This window comes from Salmo trutta, chromosome 34 (assembly GCF_901001165.1).
Source record: "Salmo trutta chromosome 34, fSalTru1.1, whole genome shotgun sequence".
Lineage (NCBI taxonomy): Eukaryota > Metazoa > Chordata > Actinopteri > Salmoniformes > Salmonidae > Salmo > Salmo trutta.
Genome location: NC_042990.1, coordinates 9684297 through 9703161, shown reverse-complemented (window position 1 = coordinate 9703161; position 18865 = coordinate 9684297). Strand labels below are relative to the sequence as shown.

Here is an 18865-nt window from a genome sequence, read left to right as displayed (position 1 = left end):
ATCACCTCCTAGGCCCGTGTCGTCGTTTTTCTGGTATCATCTACCGCCCAGCCATCATGTACAGAATATTTTTCGTAGGACTAAACTGGAAGATGAACGGTGACAAGAAGAGCCTGGGCGATCTCATAACGACCCTGAACAAAGCAAACCTCCACGAGGAAACCGGTATACTGTAATGACCTGACTAGATCATGAAGGAACAATTGTCCAGACAGAGGATGGAGTTAACGAATGGACGGTTTATTAACACAACTTAACACAGGCTACTGTTTGGCCGTAGCCCACGCCAAATAAATGAAAGGTACACTACAAACGAGCCGTGACCTTCTCTTGTGAAGCCCAGACGTAAGAGAGAGAACAATGGCTAAAACCCGGTCTTAACTTCCAATGCTCCATCCCCCTGCCCAACCCCCCTTCACGCCACTCCGCCAACCACCAGGCTGCCCGGTATCTGAACATTCCAGGCATTCCCGTGATTGGCAGATAGCAGGTTGATTGGCATGACCCCGCGAACACTGGTAAGTACGACACAACCCACTAATAGCCTAACACCTAACCCACCACTGTCTGTGCGGGTCGCTACACAGCCCCCCCACCACAAAGTCCCTCGTCCCCGAGGGAACAAACAAAGTCTCTGAAGCGACCCGGAGGTCTCCTTTGCCTGCGTGGCCGTGATGGTCGCAGAGTGTCCAGATGTGAAACAGGGGGCTCCACCCGTGGCAGGGGGCTGCCCCTCTGGGACCCAGGGGATGAAGGAAGGGATATGGGGGACAAGGAAGCGGGAACGGGGAATACAGTCCGTGGCACCGGGGAACCACGCGGTGACACAGGGAGGGAGACAGGGGGAGTGGGCCGTCTGGAGCCTTGTCGACGGCACCTGGGGGTGGGTGCCTGGAGAATGTCCTTGCCAGAGAGGGGAATTGTGGGGGTCCCTGGGGTTTGGGGAGAAGCGGCCCCTCTGTATGGGGCTAACCTGTCCCGGTGCAGTGCCACCTTTCTCCCCCTGGAAGGAAGCTGCACCCGGTACACAACCTCCCCTACCCTCTCCAGGATGCTGCAGGGCCCCACCCAGTGACTGTCCAACTTGGGGCATCTGCCTTTTTTCCTTAGGGGGCTGTAGACCCAGACCAGCTCCCCAGCCACAAAGTGCCTTCCTCGGGTGTGCACGTCATAGTTCCTCTTCTGCCTCAGACCTGCATTCACCAGCTGCTCTCTGGCGAAGTTGTGGGCTGTCTCCAGGCGGTCCTGGAGTCTCCGGGCATACTCCGGCCCCGGGGGAACATGAGGGCTATCCAGGGGCCGACCAAACGCCATCTCCGCAGGGGTGCGGATCTCTCTCCCCAGCATGAGGAGGGCAGGCGTGCAGGAGGTGGAGTCTTGGACAGCGGAACGGCATGCCATGAGGACCATAGGCAGGTGCTTGTCCCAGTCACGCTGGTGTTTGGCAGAGACGATGGCCAGCTGCTGTCCAAGCGTTTTGTTGAAGCGCTCCACAAGGCCATCACTTTGAGGATGGAGAGGAGTAGTGCGGGTCTTGTGCATACCCAGCCTCTCACACATGGTGGCGAACACACGGGACTCAAAGTTTCTGCCTTGGTCGCTGTGGATGGACTCCGCAGCTCCAAACCTGCTGAACATCCCCGCTGTCAGGGCGTCGACGATGGTCTCTGCCTCCTGGTCAGGCAGAGCATAGGCCTCAGGCCATTTTGTGAAATAGTCCATAGCCGTGAGCACCCAGCGGTTTCCACTGTCTGTGGTGGGGAACGGCCCAACTACATCCACTCCCACCCTCTCCATGGGAGCCCCCACTGGGAACTGTTGGAGCTGAGCATGAGAGCGGCCTGGGGGGCCCTTTCTCGCTGTGCAGTTGTCACAGCGGCGGCAAAAGTCCTCCACATCCCTCTTGTGCTGCCCCCAGTAAAAGCCCTGACGGAGGCGGCGGAGTGTTTTTGTGACCCCAAAGTGTCCAGTCCCCACCCCCCCATGAGTACTCTGGAGCACAGCCTCCCGCAATGCTTTTGGGACCACCACCTGCCACCTCTCCTCTCCCGTAGCTGACTCCTTCCATGCCCGCTGTAGCACGCCATCAGCCAGCCGCAGTCTCTCAAACTTTGACCACAACCCTTTGGTCGCGAGTGAGAGCGCTGTCACCTCTTCCCATGGTGGCCTCACCTGTGCCTCTACCCACTGTAGCACTGGCTGTAGGTCTGTGTCCCGTCCCTGCTGCTGCCCCCATTCAGCCACGTCGACAGTCTGCAGCTCACAGCAGACAGGGCCGCTCACCCGACACACTGTGGCACAGACCCCCCCCTCTGCACTCAGCGCTCTCTCCCGTCCCTCTCTCCGTTCACAGTGGCGGCAGCCATCTGCAGTACAGGGCCGACGGGACATGGCGTCGGCGTTGGAGTGGCGTGCCCCTGCCCTGTGCACCACTGTGAAGTCATACGGCTGAAGCTCCTCCAACCAGCGTGCCACCTGCCCCTCTGGTTCTCTGAACGACATGAGCCACTGGAGAGCAGAGTGGTCAGTCCTCACAGTAAATGGCAGGCCACCCAGGTAGTACTTGAAGTGTTTGATGGAAGCCACAACAGCCAAGAGCTCCCGCCGGGTGACACAGTAGCGGCGCTCATGTTTGTTAAATGTTCTGCTGAAGTACGCCACCACTCTCTCCCCCTCTGGCCCCACCTGGGCCAGCACCCCACCCATGCCCACATTGCTCGCGTCTGTGTCCAGGATAAAGGGCAAGGTGAGGTCAGGGGGGACGAGCACAGGGGCCTCGATCAGTGCACATTTGAGGGTGTTGAAGGCCTCCTCACACTCCCCTGTCCAAGTGAAGGCCTTGTCCTTCGGCAGCAGGCGGTTCAGGGGAGCAGCGACGCTTGAGAAGCCCCGTACAAACCTCCTGTAGTACGAGGCCAGGCCCAGGAAGCTCTTCAGCTGACGCTGGTCGGTGGGGGTGGGCCAGTCCCGGACAGCCCCCACCTTGTCCTCCATGGTGCTGATCCCCTCCTTCCCCACTCGGTGGCCCAGGAAGGACACCTCTCTCCTCATGAAGTGGCACTTCTCGGGGTGGAGCTTCAGACCTGCGGCAGCCACCCGCTCCAGCACACTCCGTAGCGCCACCAGAGCTGACTGGAAGGAGCTGCCATGGGCCAGGATGTCATCGAGGTATACCAGACACTGCTGTCGGGGGATGCCATCCAGCACCCTGTCCATCAAACGCTCAAAAGTAGCTGGAGCGTTGCACAGGCCGAAGCACAGGACCTTGAACTGCCAGTGTCCTCTGTTAGTGGAGAACGCAGTTTTGGCTCTGGCCTCTGGGGAGAGGGGCACCTGCCAGTAGCCACTGCGGAGGTCTAGTGAGGAGAACCAGGAGGACCCCCTAACCAGGTCCAGCGACTCATCGATACGTGGTATGGGGTATGAGTCCTTCCTGGTTACCTCATTCAGCCGCCTGTAGTCCGCACAGAACCTCAGCTTGCCCCCCTTCTTAGGAACCATGACAACCGGCGCCGCCCAGGGGCTGTCTGAGGGCTCGATGAAGTCTGCCCGCTGCATCTCCAACACAGCCTTGTCTGCCGCCTCCTGGCGTGCCAGCGGGATACGGCGGGGACGCATCTTGATGGGTCGAGCATCACCTGTGTCGATCTCATGCTGCACCAGATGAGTCTGACCCACCTCTCCCTCACTCAGCGCAAAGCTGTCTCTGAATTCAAACAGCAACTGCCACAACCGTTCCTGCTGCTCAGGGTCAAGACCAACACAGTTCCTCCCCCATATCTCCCTCACTGCAGACAGTGTCCTCTCCTCTCCCATCTGGGGTAGCTGGACTGGGGGGGTGCGGCCCGGGCTCACGGAGGGCTGTGTCGTGGGGGTAGCTGGGGGAATGTAACACACAGCCGTAGGTGACAGGGGGACTGGAGAAAAGTCACACACAGATGTGGGGGAGGGGGGGCAGCCATGAGTCTCTGCTGCTTTAATTGTTGGAGTAAAGGGTTTGTTGGGTTGAGTGTATGTGATATTAGGGGGGGCCATGGTGACTGCAGGCCCTCCCTGGAAGCTCAGTGTGCCCCCATTTAGGTCTAACTGGCAGCCTGTGCTCCTAAGAAAGTCCAACCCCAGGATACAAGGGTCCTGCACAGCCGCCACCCACACGGGATGACGCACAGTCCTGCCCCCTACTGTCAGAGTCATTATTCCCTTCCCTTTCATGGGTGCCAGCTCACCTGTGACTGTGCGGAGCTGCACAGTTGTGGGCTCACACTGAATCCAACCTGGTACAATATCTGGCCTCACCAGGGTTACTGTGGACCCAGTGTCCACCAGGGCAGAGCAGGGCACCCCCTCCACAGTGACATGACAAAAGTCCCCAACACAGGTCCGGCCCACCACGACAACAGGCTCCGTCCGCTTGCCCACGTCTGCTTCTGGGGGAAGTGGAGCCTTGCTTCCCCGTCTGGGCCGGTGGGCTCCTCCTGAAGAAGATGGTGGTGGTTGGGATAGAAAGCCAGGGGTCCGCACTACCCGGTCAATGCGGACCCCGAGCCGTTTCCCTGAGCTCCGGGGAACTTGGGGCAATCTCGGCGCAGATGGCCTGTCTGGCCACAACCCCAGCAGACCCGGGGACCACGGCGTGTGTTTCGTTCCACCTGTAGCGACACAGCCCGAATGAGTTCTGTCATATCAGCCACGCACGCAGGCTTTCCCGGCTCTGGGCTGCTCTGCCCCCCAGCTCTCCCAGAGGGTCTGCCTCCCTGCGCCCCCACTAAAGACCCAGCTGAAGCCCCAGCCCACACCAGCTCCCTCTCCAAAGCCATCTCCAAGGCTATCTGCAATGACTCAGGATGAGCCAGCTGGGTCTGTATGCGCAGCTCCGTAGGAGAAAGCGCCTGTATGAACTGGTCCCGTGCTAGCTCGCTCTGCACGTAGGGGGGCATGTGAGCATATGCCCGCCGAGAGAGGCCCTCAATGTCATTAGCTAGCACCCGTAGAGGCTCTCCAGGCTGCCTGCGTCTATTACTCAGTTCGGAGCGCAGCAGCCCGGGCTGTACACACTGTCCATAGCGCCTCCTCAGTGCTCCCACTAAGGCACCATAATCGCGTCTGTCCTCGGGGCTAATCAATAACAAACAGGCCAGAGCATCATCCGTCAGGCATAAAGCCAACTGCAGTGCCCTATCTTCATTCGACCACCCCCTAAAATGAGCTAACAGTTCAAACTGAGCATGAAAAGCTTCCCAATCCGCCTTACCGGAATACTTTGGGGTCTTAACGGATACGGACGCATCCGGGGGCTGGGCGCCGCCATGTTTGTTTACATCCTGAGCCCAAGATTCCTCGTCCCGCCGCGTCGACGTCACCCCTTCGGTCCGCCCACCAGAATCCGCGCGAAACACGTTAGACGAAGCACTCATGCCCGCTTCAGCCGCCATCACTCTAACGTCCTCCCTCAAGCGGCCTCTGGGATCCGACGCCCTGGCGATCTCCTCAGCCAGATCCTCCGACGTCCATGCACACGCACCTCCTTGGCCATAACCGTCCCCTACCTCCACCGTCACTTTTGGATTCCCTTGAAGCATTTTCAACCCCGTTCTTCACCCACGTTAGCTAGCCACCGAAGTCAGCTAGCTGGCTAACTTCTATACCCGTTTTTACTTCTGACACCAGTGTAATGACCTGACTAGATCACGAAGGAACAATTGTCCAGACAGAGGATGGAGTTAACGAATGGACGGTTTATTAACACAACTTAACACAGGCTACTGTTTGGCCGTAGCCCACGCCAAATAAATGAAAGGTACACTACAAACGAGCCGTGACCTTCTCTTGTGAAGCCCAGACGTGAGAGAGAACAATGGCTAAAACCCGGTCTTAACTTCCAATGCTCCATCCCCCTGCCCAACCCCCTTCACGCCACTCCGCCAACCACCAGGCTGCCCGGTATCTGAACATTCCAGGCATTCCCGTGATTGGCAGATAGCAGGTTGATTGGCATGACCCCGCGAACACTGGTAAGTACGACACAACCCACTAATAGCCTAACACCTAACCCACCACTGTCTGTGCGGGTCGCTACAATACTATTTTTTTTTTGTCTCAAAATATCTTGTCTAAAATTACCACTAATACGTCGTTTACAGTTCATTCTGACTGATACCAATATCCAATACTTGCATGTAAAGAGTAACTGAAATATTTGTTTTAACACTAAGCGTCAAACGACACCATGACATTGCTCCATCCATGCAGGTTTGTTGGCCTAGCCTAGCCTAGCGCAAGCTGTGCTCATTAGACTGAGCATAGTTTCTCATATCTGAGTGCATCGACACCTGGGCTTTGAATTCCCAATAAGCCTGCTTGTCTGCAATGCCTTTTGACTGAGAGTGACTGGTAAACACTGGTCCTGAGGCAATTTTACCACAGTCCTAATCATCTGTCACTTACAAAGAAACCTTATGCTTGGCCAGTGTTTATGGGATAGGCCAGGGTTCCCCAACTGGTGGGCCGAATTTGGCCCGCGGGTTGTTTTTCATGGCCCCCCATGTTTTCAGATTTTTAAAAAATGTTTTAAATGTCATTGTTGGACATAGACTGTAAAAACTAGAGGTCGACCAATTATGATTTTTAACGCCGATACCGATTATTGGAGGACCAAAAAAATGCTGATACCGATTTAATCGACCATTTGTTAAAAATATTTTGTATATATATTTGTAATGACATTTACAACAATACTGAATGAACAATTAACACTTATTTTAACTTAATGTAATGCATAAATAAAATATATTTAGTCTCAAATAAATAATGAAACATGTTCAATTTGGTTTAAATAATGCAAAAACACAGTGTTGGAGAAGAAAGTAAAAGTGCAATATGTGCCATGTAAAAAAGCTAATGTTTAAGTTCCTTGCTCAGAACATGAGAACATATGAAAGCTGGTGGTTCAATATTCCCAGTTCTACAATATTCCCAGTTTTAAGAAGTGTTAGGTTGTAGTTATTATAGGAATTATGACGTGTCAACTATTTCTCTCAATACCATTTGTATTTCATGTACCTTTGACTATTGGATGTTCTTATTGGCACTTTAGTATTGCCAGCCTAACCTCGGGAGTTGATAGGCTTGAAGTCATAAACAGCGCTTTGCTTCAAGCATTGCTGAAAGCTGCTGGCAAACGCAGTAAAGTGCTGTTTGAATGAATGCTTACAAGCCTGCTGCTGCCTACCACCGCTCAGTCAGACTGCGCTGACTAATATCAAATCATAGACTTAATTATATATAATAAACACAGAAATACGAGCCTTTGGTCATTAATATGGTCAAATCCGGAAACTATCATTTCGAGAGAGAAAAAAACTTAATTCTTTCAGTGAAATACGGAACCGTTCCGTATTTTATCTAACGGGTGGCAACCCTAAGTCTAAATATTGCTGTTACATTGCACAACCTTCAATGTTATGTCATAATTGTGTAAAAATCAGGCAAATTAATTACGGTCTTTGTTAGGAAGAAATGGTTGCATATACCCTGACTCTGCTTGCACTGAACGCAAGAGAAGTGACACAATTTCCCTAGTTAATATTGCCTGCTAACATGAACTAACATTAACTAAATATCCAGGTTTAAAAAAAAATATTATACTTCTGTTTATTGATTTTAAGAAAGGCATTGATGTTTGTGGTTAGGTACATTTGTGCAACGATTGTGCTTTTTTTCGCGAATGTGCTTTTGTTAAATCATCACCTATTTGGCAAAGTTGAAGTAGGCTATGATTCGATGATGAATTAACAGGCACTGCATTGATTATATGCAACGCAGGACAAGCTAGTTAACCTAGTAATATCATCAACCATGTGTAGTTAATCTCTAGTTATGTGAAGATTGATTGTTTTTTATAAGATAAGTTTAATGCTAGCTAGCAACTTACCTTGGCTCCTTGCAGCCACAAGGTCCTTTTGACACTGCACTCGCACAACAGGTGGTCAGCCTGCCACGCAGTCTCCTCGTGGATTGCAATGTAATCGGTGCCCAAAAAGGCAGATTACCGATTGTTATGAAAATTTGAAATTGGCCATGCCGATTAATCGGTCGACCTCAAGTAAAAACACCAGGAAATCAGCTCCAAGTGATTTTAATTGAAGAAATCTGTCACCAAGTATTCCCACTCATATAGAGACACGTGATCGTATACAAATGTAAGCAAGGTTTGAAATTATGTTTTAGTCAAACATTATCTTTTTGGGTTTCTTGAGGTCAATTTGCAGTCTACAAATGATTTGTAATTATGTTCCGGCCCTTGACCTTCGGCCCGCGGCTGAATCTAGTTGATGATCTTGGGATAGGCTATCAACATAGATAAAAGGGGAAGCCTTAAAGGCTTTTACAGTGCCTCTCAACTGATGACTATGTGGGCGATGAAACTTTGGAAAGCCATTCATTTCCAAGCGAAGTGGGCGGAGGACTGTTGGACAGCGCGAGCATGGGCAAGGGACGTGAACTGGGAAGGACCAAAGTTGGGGAAAGCTGAACTTCATGCAAATATTTTGGGGAATATTCAGAGGTGGAAACTTTCCATGGGAATAAATGCAAATTAATACAATATAAATGTAGATGTCTTTTGCATTGGATATATTTACCATATCATATGGAGACAGAAACATAAACCTTTTACCTTAAGTAGACATAATTGTAAATTATTAAATCCTTCCAATATAAATAAAAAATAACAATTTAGTTACGAATTGAACTTTAAATTAGTTGACTCTTCACATGGGATGATTTCACTGAACAACAAAATGGGAATATTGAATGATCCCCAATGATCCATCGCATCTCCCAAAAACGTTTTCAACATACATCTGTAAAATGATAGTCTACAAACTAAAGCTTTGGTTGTTTTACGCTCAGGCTTCTATGTCTTCTCCCTGGACCTCCTCAATGTCCACCTCTTGAACATCAGACTCTGAGGCCTCATCTTCACTGTCACTTTTATTTTTCACCAATTTTTCAACCCTTGTATTGGTCAGCCTGTTGCGTGCTTTGGTGTGTGTTCCCAAACAAGGACCAGTTGCATTCTGAGGCAGCTGATGTTGGTGGGATTTGGAGGATGATGGAGGCAACAGGGGAAAGAGCCTCAGATCGACAAAGTCCCTTCCACCAGGTGGCTGATGAGATATGTTGGCACAACTGCCGTATTGCTTGGAAGTGTACTTCGCCAGACTGCCAAGAACCTTGCCCTCATCCAGGCCAAGGTGGCGAGACATTTTAGTGATGACACCATAGGTCTTGTTGATCTCTGCACCAGACAGGATGCTCTTGCCAGCATACCTGGGGTCCAACATGTACGCTGCGGCGTGTATGGGCTTCAGGCAGAAGTCTTCATGCTTTTTGATGCATTTCAGAACTGCAGTTTCCTCTGCTTGGAGCAACAGTGAAGTGGGCAGGGCAGTACGGATTTCTTCTCTTACATCTGCAAGCAGAGTCTGAACATCAGACAGTGTCTCCCTCAATCCGTGCAATGGCTACTGCTGTAGGTTTCAGGAGTTTCAGTCTACTTATCACTCTCCCAAAATACATCATCCAGGAGGGTCCTCTTGATGGGGCTGTCTATATTGGCAGACTGTGATATGGCCATTTCTTGGAGAGACTCCTTCCCCTCCAGGAGACTGTCAAACATGATGACACCACCCCAACAGGTGTTGCTGGGCAGCTTCAATGTGGTGCTCTTATTCTTCTCACTTTGCTTGGTGAGGTAGATTGCTGGTATAACTTGATGACCCTTCACATACCTAACCATTTCCTTGGCTTTCTTGTAGAGTGTATCCATTGTTTTCAGTGCCATGATGTCCTTGAGGAGCAGATTCAGTGCATGAGCAGCACAGCCAATGGGTGTGATGTGAGGGTAGGACTCCTCTACTTTAGACCAAGCAGCCTTCATGTTTGCAGCATTGTCTGTCACCAGTGCAAATACCTTCTGAGGTCATTGACTGCCTTCAGCTCATCTGCAATGTAGAGACCGGTGTGTCTGTTGTCCCTTGTGTCTGTGCTCTTGTATAATACTGGTTGAGGGGTGGAGATGATGTAGTTAATTATTCCTTGCCCACGGACATTCGACCACCCATCAGAGATGATTGCAATACAGTCTGCTTTCTCAATGATTTGCTTGACCTTCACTTGAACTCTGCATCCAGCAAATGAGTAGATAAAGCATGTCTGGTTGGAGGGGTGTATGCTGGGCGAAGAACATTAATAAATCTCTTCCAATACACATTGCCTGTGAGCATCAGAGGTGACTCAGTTGCATACACAGCTTGAGCAAGACATTCATCAGCATTTCTCTGACTACATTCCTCCATTGAGTCAAAAAAAACTTCTCATTTCAGGAGGACAATGAGCTGTTGCTATCGATAAGGTGTCTGATTCATCATTTTCAACTCGAATAGAAGTAGAGGGACTTTTGTCAGAGGTTGTGAGCATTGAGGGAACTATATGCACTTGGCCAGATTCTGCATCTTTGTTGCATTCTTCACATATGATTTGGCACAGTATTTGCAAATGTACACAACTTTCTTCTACATTAGCTGCAGTGAAATGTCTCCACACATCAGATAGTGCCTGTGGCATTTTCCTGTAAACATTAGGGAAAAAAGTTTAAAAAGATGATGTGTGTGTGTGTGTGTGCAGATAAATAGTTAAGCAGTTAAATTAAACAACTCCTTTTGTAAGTTAAATGTTTTAAAATGAAACGTGTATGGAAACAGGTGAATTAACACTCCTCGGTTAGCAGGCTCTAGCAAGCTAAAACTCACATGGTAGCGAAAACTAACTAGCAGAAATTGTTAACAAGTTAGAAATGATTTAAACACGCTTTGCTGTAGGCTACTATTTACTATTTAACAAAAAATCATGTCATAAAATATATTCACCCCACCCAGTATTGTAATCAAAACTTTCCAGAAAGCATGTTGTCCTTGGCTCAGACAGTGTAGTAGTGTGGGTTCAATAGCATCTCATTAGTGTGCAAGAGCTTGACAATCAGCTGTACATGTGATGGAAGAATGCACTGTGCATGCAGAGGGTTGCAATTCCATTGAATTGGGGATAGTTTAACCAAAATATACCACAAGACCTAGAATTGCCTTAAGTGTATTCCACAAAAAAGGTTCGCTGTAATAAGCTAACTTTTTTTAATGAATTTAGCAAAATACCCGGCCTTAACTTCCCATGGAAAAATTCCAGAAATATACCGGAAAGTTTCCGACCCTTTGCAACCCTAGATGTGACAAATGCAATTTGATTTGATTTCTTCTGCTGTTCTCCTAACTCCTCCTACTGTCTCCATCTCTTGTCTCCTCACCCCCACCTTTGTCTCCCTCTCTCTTATACACTCACACAGACGTGGTGTGTGGCGTTCCTGCCGTCTACCTCGACTTTGTCCGCTCGAACCTGCGCGCCAGGATCGGTGTGGCCGCACAGAACTGCTACAAAGTCGCCAAGGGGGCTTTCACTGGCGAGATCAGGTAAGGCTCCACTCTTGCATACGACGACACGTCTTCCACCTTGAGACAGAATCTGTGACAGAGAACTTGTTAAAGATGGCCTTTTTATTCTGCTATTTTTATTTTTTGGGGGGTTGTCAGATTGTTCTGTTAATTCTAACATAGGAACTTCATTGGGAGGAAGGATGTTGAACATGTTTTTTTACATTTGTACAAAAATATATATAATAATTTATCATGATGAAATTGGCCTATTTAGACCTATCCATGTGTCCTGTAAGATCCTATGATCTGTGAACCGTACATGATACAGACAACATCTTGGCTTTATTATACTCCTTATAGTGTTAGACATATGGAGTATGTCTAGATTCTGAAATACACATTTTCACATTAATTTATCCGACATTAAAAATATTAATCTCAATGTTTTCTTTTTTACATTTTGGTTATAACATTCTCTTCAAACATGTCATATTTCCACAGGGGGCTCTCTGGTACTTTTTTTAATGATATGACGCACTTTATACATAGAAATTGACATTATGGGTCATTACCCACTAGCGCCGACTGTCAGCTAAAGAGCCGATTACTCATTTTCACCCAGCTACTTTTTCCGCCAGAGGTGTGTTTCCGTCAAACAGACTTGTTGCGGATAAAAGGCTGTGCGTGAACACGAAATGCACATAAACATTTTGCCGTTGAATTCCCATGTACCGAATGGGGAAAAATACCAGTTAAATGGGTTTCCATGGCATTTTCAACTCTACTGATGGTTTCGTCATGACAGACGTTGCGTTATGTAGCGAATGTGCCCACTGTGGTCTTGATATGTGCTCTCTAGCCAACAGCTGGCAGATACAGTGAGGCTAGGCTACCTACATGATGAGATTATTATAGATATGAGCGAGAATTTTTATTTGTCAAATGTCAGCCGAGCATGGATCACCATGTCACCAGAATAAGACCCTCGACATTTATTGGAAAGGAGCATCGTGCTCGTCACCGTGCACTTTCACCACCCTGTGAAGTTGATCACGACTTACTTCATCATCTGTAGCCTAATAAACGTTGTTCTTTCCTGAGTCGAAGTGAGAGGACCGCTTGACTCAGTTTACTTCGATATGATGGTTATTACATCAGTATTTGCACATAAATGCATGTCCACCTCCGTTTCTCGCAAATTTTATTTGACAGAAACAAGATCCCACCATGTCTGTTGGCATTTCTAAAATTGTACCGGCATTTCATGTTTCCGTCTGCCTGGACGTGACGTTTTTTTCATGCGTCAGGTAATTAATCCGCATGAAATGGTTGGCTGGAACCTGTTTAGTGAATTTCAGGGCTCTACAGTGCGACCATTATACTCACACTATTAAAAATAATAACTGAAAGTGAAGTGAGCACACGTGCGAGTTGTGATTTCATAGCAACAAAATAAATCCTGCCGGAGCTACTATCAAAGTATTTCTGCCGTTTGTTTCATAAGTGGTAGCTAATCACACAAAGAACCATAGAAATAAGATCGGTTTCCTATTTGTATGCCAGGAACTACGTAGGGTCCCATATATCCCACCTGGCATGCAGCAACAGTGCCTAGACCGCAGCAACAATGCCTGGACCGCAGCAACAGTGCCTGGGGTGCTGTGCACACTGAGTGAAGTTGGTTGAATTTACCCAAAAGTCTACTAAAGTGACTTTGTCCTTGTTGCTTGGCTATTTACATTATTTTGTTCCTACACTAGGTTGTTGTTCAAAATTTGAAGAACAGACATTGTGGCTATTCATATTTTGCAGTAAAACTGTAAATAAGACATTAATCTCAAGAGAATACAGGTTAATGGTACAATATGTAGAAATCAATCTGCCATTTCCTGGCTGCTAGAATCCTAATAGTTTGCCTAATTTCAGTTTGTGACAAAAACAAGCTGTCATTATGCAGAGAATCATTGTACCATCAAAACCGCTGTGAAATATATTTTCCATAACTCAAAATATTGTATTTTCAGTTTGAAGCTGGTGTACAAAACCGCAAGTTAAAGACGCAAAAACGAAAACTTATGAACGGGAAGCATGGAAATGGCGCACTTACAACACCTCTACCGCATCTTAGACTTGCTTTCAATGCGAATGACAGATCTATAACTCACGTTTCTATGTGAATTTGGTCTGTTTGCCAAAAAAGTGACATATTGCAACTTTAAATGTTTAATGTGCTTTTACTTAGAAAATAGTCCTGATCATATAGGCCTAGACAATATCCAAAATAACTACAAATACACTGAATTCATACATTACCTGTAATTTAAATGGTAAAGTCATGTCCTTCTACACACAATGCCACAACTGTTTCCAATCTGGATGGTACATTTGATAATGTATTCAATTTTGCGGTGTATTTCAGATGGAATCAAGGCATTAGAATGTACCAGAGGCCACTAAAATATAGGTCATTTGGCCCGGGAAGGCCTGGCTCACTATTTTTTTTATTTTTGGCTGGCTATGCCTGGTGCTAGTGAAACTCGTTTCACAGCCCTCCTTTAGGATTGCACATTCAGCAAGTCACCAGCAGAGGGAGTTCCCTTTTTGAATCCATTTTCCCATTCACTGTGTTGATGGTGCTCATAACATTGATCATACCTTCAGACTTAGCAGAGAGCCCACACTGGAAATGTGATGTACCTGTAGAGTGTATTGTTCCAAACAATGCCTTAAAATGAACACAATCAAAACGGGTAGTTGACAATTCTCACATTGAATAAATGAATGTGAAAATTGAATATCAGAATCAAAAATGGCCATTTTCATCATGATAAAAAAAAAATGCAAATGGTTTGATACAAATGTAAAATACACTTCAAACATCCTTCCTCCAAATGAAGTTTCTGTGAGAATTGCCAGAACAATCTGAGATACCAAAAATGTATTTTGCCCTATTTTCAATTAAATATACTATTCTACTATTAGTGGATGTATTGAGTCTCCCTCTCTCGCTTCCTCAGCCCTGCGATGATCAAGGACTGTGACGTGGAGTGGGTGATTCTGGGCCACTCGGAGAGGCGTCATGTGTTCGGGGAGAGCGACGAGCTGATTGGTCAGAAGGTGGCCCACGCCCAGGAGAGTGACCTGGGGGGGATCGCCTGCATCGGAGAGAAGCTGGAGGAGAGGGAGGCTGGAACCACGGAGGAGGTGGTGTACGCCCAGACCCAGGCCATCGCAGGTAACAGCTGGGCTCGAACCCTGGGTCTGATGTGCGTCACAGGACTGTGTTAGTCCTGTGACTAACACTGTAATCTTTCTTGCGATACACCACACCAGCACATGATGTACAATATATACCCATTGTTTTCTCTACTGAATCATTCTGTGGGATTTTTTTTTTTTTTTACATGTCAATGAAAGCTCAATTGTATTCCTTCTACCCACTCTAGATTCAGTTAGCTCGCTCTGCATAGCACTGTTGCACACCTTCCAAAAATGTTTCCAAAACCGTTCCAACTTCGGTTTAAGTGGAAAATGTTTGTCTCAAAGGCCCTGGATGTTGCCTTGGGGGATTTTGTGCCCCTTATTCAGGAGGTAGTGAAAGGGGTTGGCAGTAGTTCACTAAACGGTGGTGTTGCATGATGGGAACCCTTGCCTGAGACCTAAAAATCCATTCCTTTCAATAGTTTTTTTTTTTAACCTTTATTTAACTTGGCAAGTCAGTTAAGAACAAATTCTTATTTTCAATGACGGCCTAGGAACAGTGGGTTAACTGCCTTGTTCAGGGGCAAAACGACCGATTTTTACCTTGTCAGCTCAGGGTTTCGGTCTTGCAACCTTTCAATTACAAGTCCAACGCTCTAACCACTAGGCTACCTGCCGCCCCCTGTTTACCTACCACATATTGTATTATACATTAAGGCAATTAGTGGTAGGCCAAACATACCTTATCATTATCTACATACAGTGCCGTCCATTATCTTGATAATAAGCTGTTGTGTTGTAGACAACGTGAAGGACTGGAGAAACGTTGTGCTGGCTTACGAGCCTGTGTGGGCCATCGGTACCGGCAAGACAGCTTCACCCGAGCAGGTACGACTCATCACCATTTCATAACAATATTGACTTATTTACATACAACATGCGTACTTTACTGTGTTATTTAATAGTTACAAGCCGCTCTGTGGGAAATGCATATTGGTTTTACCCTCCCCACTCAGACCACTCCCAGACAGTCCGTGAAAAATGATTGCTTGAGAAATTGCTCTTTGCTATGAAGCATTTTTTTAATTATTTAAAAAATATATATATATATATATATATATATATATATTCAAAACAATCACAGTAAAGTACTTAATTGTTAACCAGGAACGATTTGATATTGAGATGGCTGCATTGGATCTTTTTTTATCTTTACTTATCCAGGCTAGTCTCAGAGAGAGACCTGGTCCAAGAGAGACCTGGTCCAAGAGAGACCTGGTTCAAGAGAGACCTGGTTCAAGTGTGCATGTACCTATTTACTATACAGTGCATTCAGAAGATATTCAGACCCCTTTACTCTTTCCAGATTTTGTTATGTTACAGCCTTAATCTAAAATTGATTTAAATCTTTTATTCCCTCAATCTACACACAATACTCCATAATGACAAAGCAAAAACAGGTTTTTAGAAATGTTTGCACGTTCAAAAAAATGTACGAAACTCATCACATTTACATAAGTATTCAGACACTTCACTCAGTACTTTGTTGAATGACGCTATTAGCTTGGCACACCTGTATTTGGGGAGTTTCTCCCTTGTCTGCATATCCTGTCAAGCTCTGTCAGGTTGGATGGGGAGTGTCGCTGCACAGCTATTTTCAGGTCTCTCCAGAGATGTTCAGCTCTGGCTGGGCCACTCAAGGACATTCAGAGACTTGTCCCAAAGCCACTCATGCGTTGCCTTGGCTGTGTGTTTAGGGTCATAGTTCTGTTGGAAGGTGAACCTTCACCCCAGTCTGAGGTCCTGAGCGCTCTGGAGCAGGTTTTCATCAAGGATCTCTCTGTACTTTGCTCCGTTCAGCTTTTCCTCGATCCTGACTAGTCTCCCAGTCCCTGCCGCTGAAAAATATCCCCACCGCATGATGCTGCCACCACCATGCTTCACCGTAGGGATGGTGCCAGGTTTCCTCCAGACTTGATGCTTGGCATTCAGGACAAAGAGTTGAATCTTGATTTCATCAGACCAGAGAATCTTGTTAGTCATGGACTGAGAGTCCTTTAGGTGCCTTTTGGCAAACTCCAAGCAGGCTGTTATGTGCCTTTTACTGAGGAGTGGCTTCCGTCTGGCCACTCTACCATTAAGGCCTGATTGGTGGTGTGCTGCAGAGATGGTTGTCCTTCTGGAAGGTTCTCCCATCTCCACAGAGGAACTCTGGAGCTCTGACAGAGCTGCAAAGGTTGTGACCAAGGCCCTTCTCCCCCGATTGCTCATTTTGGCCGGGCGGCCAGCTCTGGGAAGAGTCTTGGTGCTTCCAAACTTCTTCCATTTTAAGAATGTTGATGGCCACTGTGTTCTTGGACCTTCAATACTACATAAAATGTTTTGGTACCCTTCCCCAGATCTGTGCCTCGACACAGCTCTACAGACAATTCCTTCGACCTCATGGCTTGGTTTTTGCTCTGACATGGACTGTCAACTGTGGGACCTTAATTAGACAGGTGTGTGCCTTTCCAAATCATGTCCAATCAATTGAATTTACCACAGGTGGACTCCAAGATGTAGAAACATCTCAAGGATGATCAATAGAAACAGGATGCACCGGTGCTCTATTTCAAGTCTCATAGCAAAGGGTCTGAATACTTATATAAATAGGGTATTTGTTTTTTATGTTTAATAAATGTGCAAACATTTCTAAACCTGTTTTTTTGCTTTGTCATTATGAGGTATTGTGTGTAGATTGAGAAAAAACATTTATTTAACCAATTTTAGAATAAGGATGTAACGTAACAAAATGTGGAAAAAGTCAAGGGATCTGAATACTTTCCAAAAACACTAAATTCCAGCGTGTGTGTGAGTGAGTGAACTTCTCGTCTCTCCCCAGGCCCAGGAGATGCATGAGAAACTGAGGGAGTGGATCAGGGCCAACGTCTCTGAGGCCGTGGGCGACCACATCCGCATCATCTACGGAGGTCAGTAGGGGACACCCTGAACCCAGCACTGGGAAGCCTATCTTATCAGAGGGTCTTTTACATTCTCTACAAGGCTGCTGATATCTAAGAGACAATCCCCAGAGACACTGTTCCTAATGGAAATGGAAACTTATGTATTGGGCTGAATAGAGTTGGGGCCAATCAAATGGAATTTAGAGCATGTATAACATTACTTTGGTAGGTATGTACATTGGTATCTTGAGAATAATATTAATTAGTGTTCCTAAACCTTTGATATACAAGAATTTCATCAAAGTTTTATAATATATGTACACACACATGCTTGTGAGGTTATTTTGTTTAACCAAAGTCCCTCCCCTCTCCTCCAGGCTCAGTTACAGGGGCCAACTGCAAAGAGCTAGCCTCCGAACACGACGTGGACGGCTTCCTGGTGGGCGGAGCCTCCCTCAAGCCAGAGTTTGTTGACATCATCAACGCGCTTGTCTAGAGCGCACAAGAGCAACCTAACCTGCTACTAGTAGTGTCCTGTGATTGTCCCTCTTCCCAGAGTCCCTATGTGACAATGTCTTACCTGTGTTTTTGTCTGTCAACAAGGGACTATTCGATTCACTTTGTACTACACTGTAGTTTAGGGGCCCGCCACAGTAAAAGTCCCATATTAACAATTCCAGATTTCTCCATTGGTTGATGCAGATGGTATGTGTTGAGGATGGGACTTTTTATTATGGAATGGCCCTTTGGATGCAAGTTCCTAACTGCTATATATATTCTAAAATATATTTTTCTGATATATTAATAAACTTGATGTTCCACACTGGATATGTGTTCACTCACAACTGTAGAGGGACCAGTACTTAGTGTATTGCTAGTGACTGTACAAGTTGCATTGTCACTAGAAGCACAGTCATGCACGCGCTTGTTTTAGTCCTGCCCTTTCTCTCCTATTGGTTGAAGCACATGTCAGTAACATTTTCCAGCAAAAGACTCGAGACAAACCCACAAGGCTGAAGACTACTTGAATAAATGGTTTAGTCTGTGCTGTGAACTTGCCTGTGTTCTCCCTCTTTTGAGTCTGTCCTCCGTTTTCTATGGCTTTTTATTGTCATGTCGTCGACCTTGCATCATTTATTAGAGCCAACTGAAGTCTCCAGTTACTGCATGACTAGTAGAAATGACTCCTTCCATCCACCAAAAGCACACTGGATAATACTTTCTTATAAACAAAAC

General features: G+C 46.8%; 1 protein-coding gene across 1 annotated transcript; it reads left to right on the top strand.

The window, feature by feature from the left end:
- LOC115173519 (triosephosphate isomerase A-like) lies at window positions 1-18683 on the top strand. The gene is made up of 6 exons (XM_029731687.1): window positions 1-165; window positions 11399-11522; window positions 14504-14721; window positions 15490-15575; window positions 17569-17656; window positions 18007-18683. The coding sequence occupies exons 1-6, from the start codon at window positions 57-59 to the stop codon at window positions 18123-18125; spliced, it is 744 nt and encodes a 247-aa protein (XP_029587547.1). The 5' UTR covers window positions 1-56; the 3' UTR covers window positions 18126-18683.
- Window positions 18684-18865: the final 182 nt, after the last annotated feature.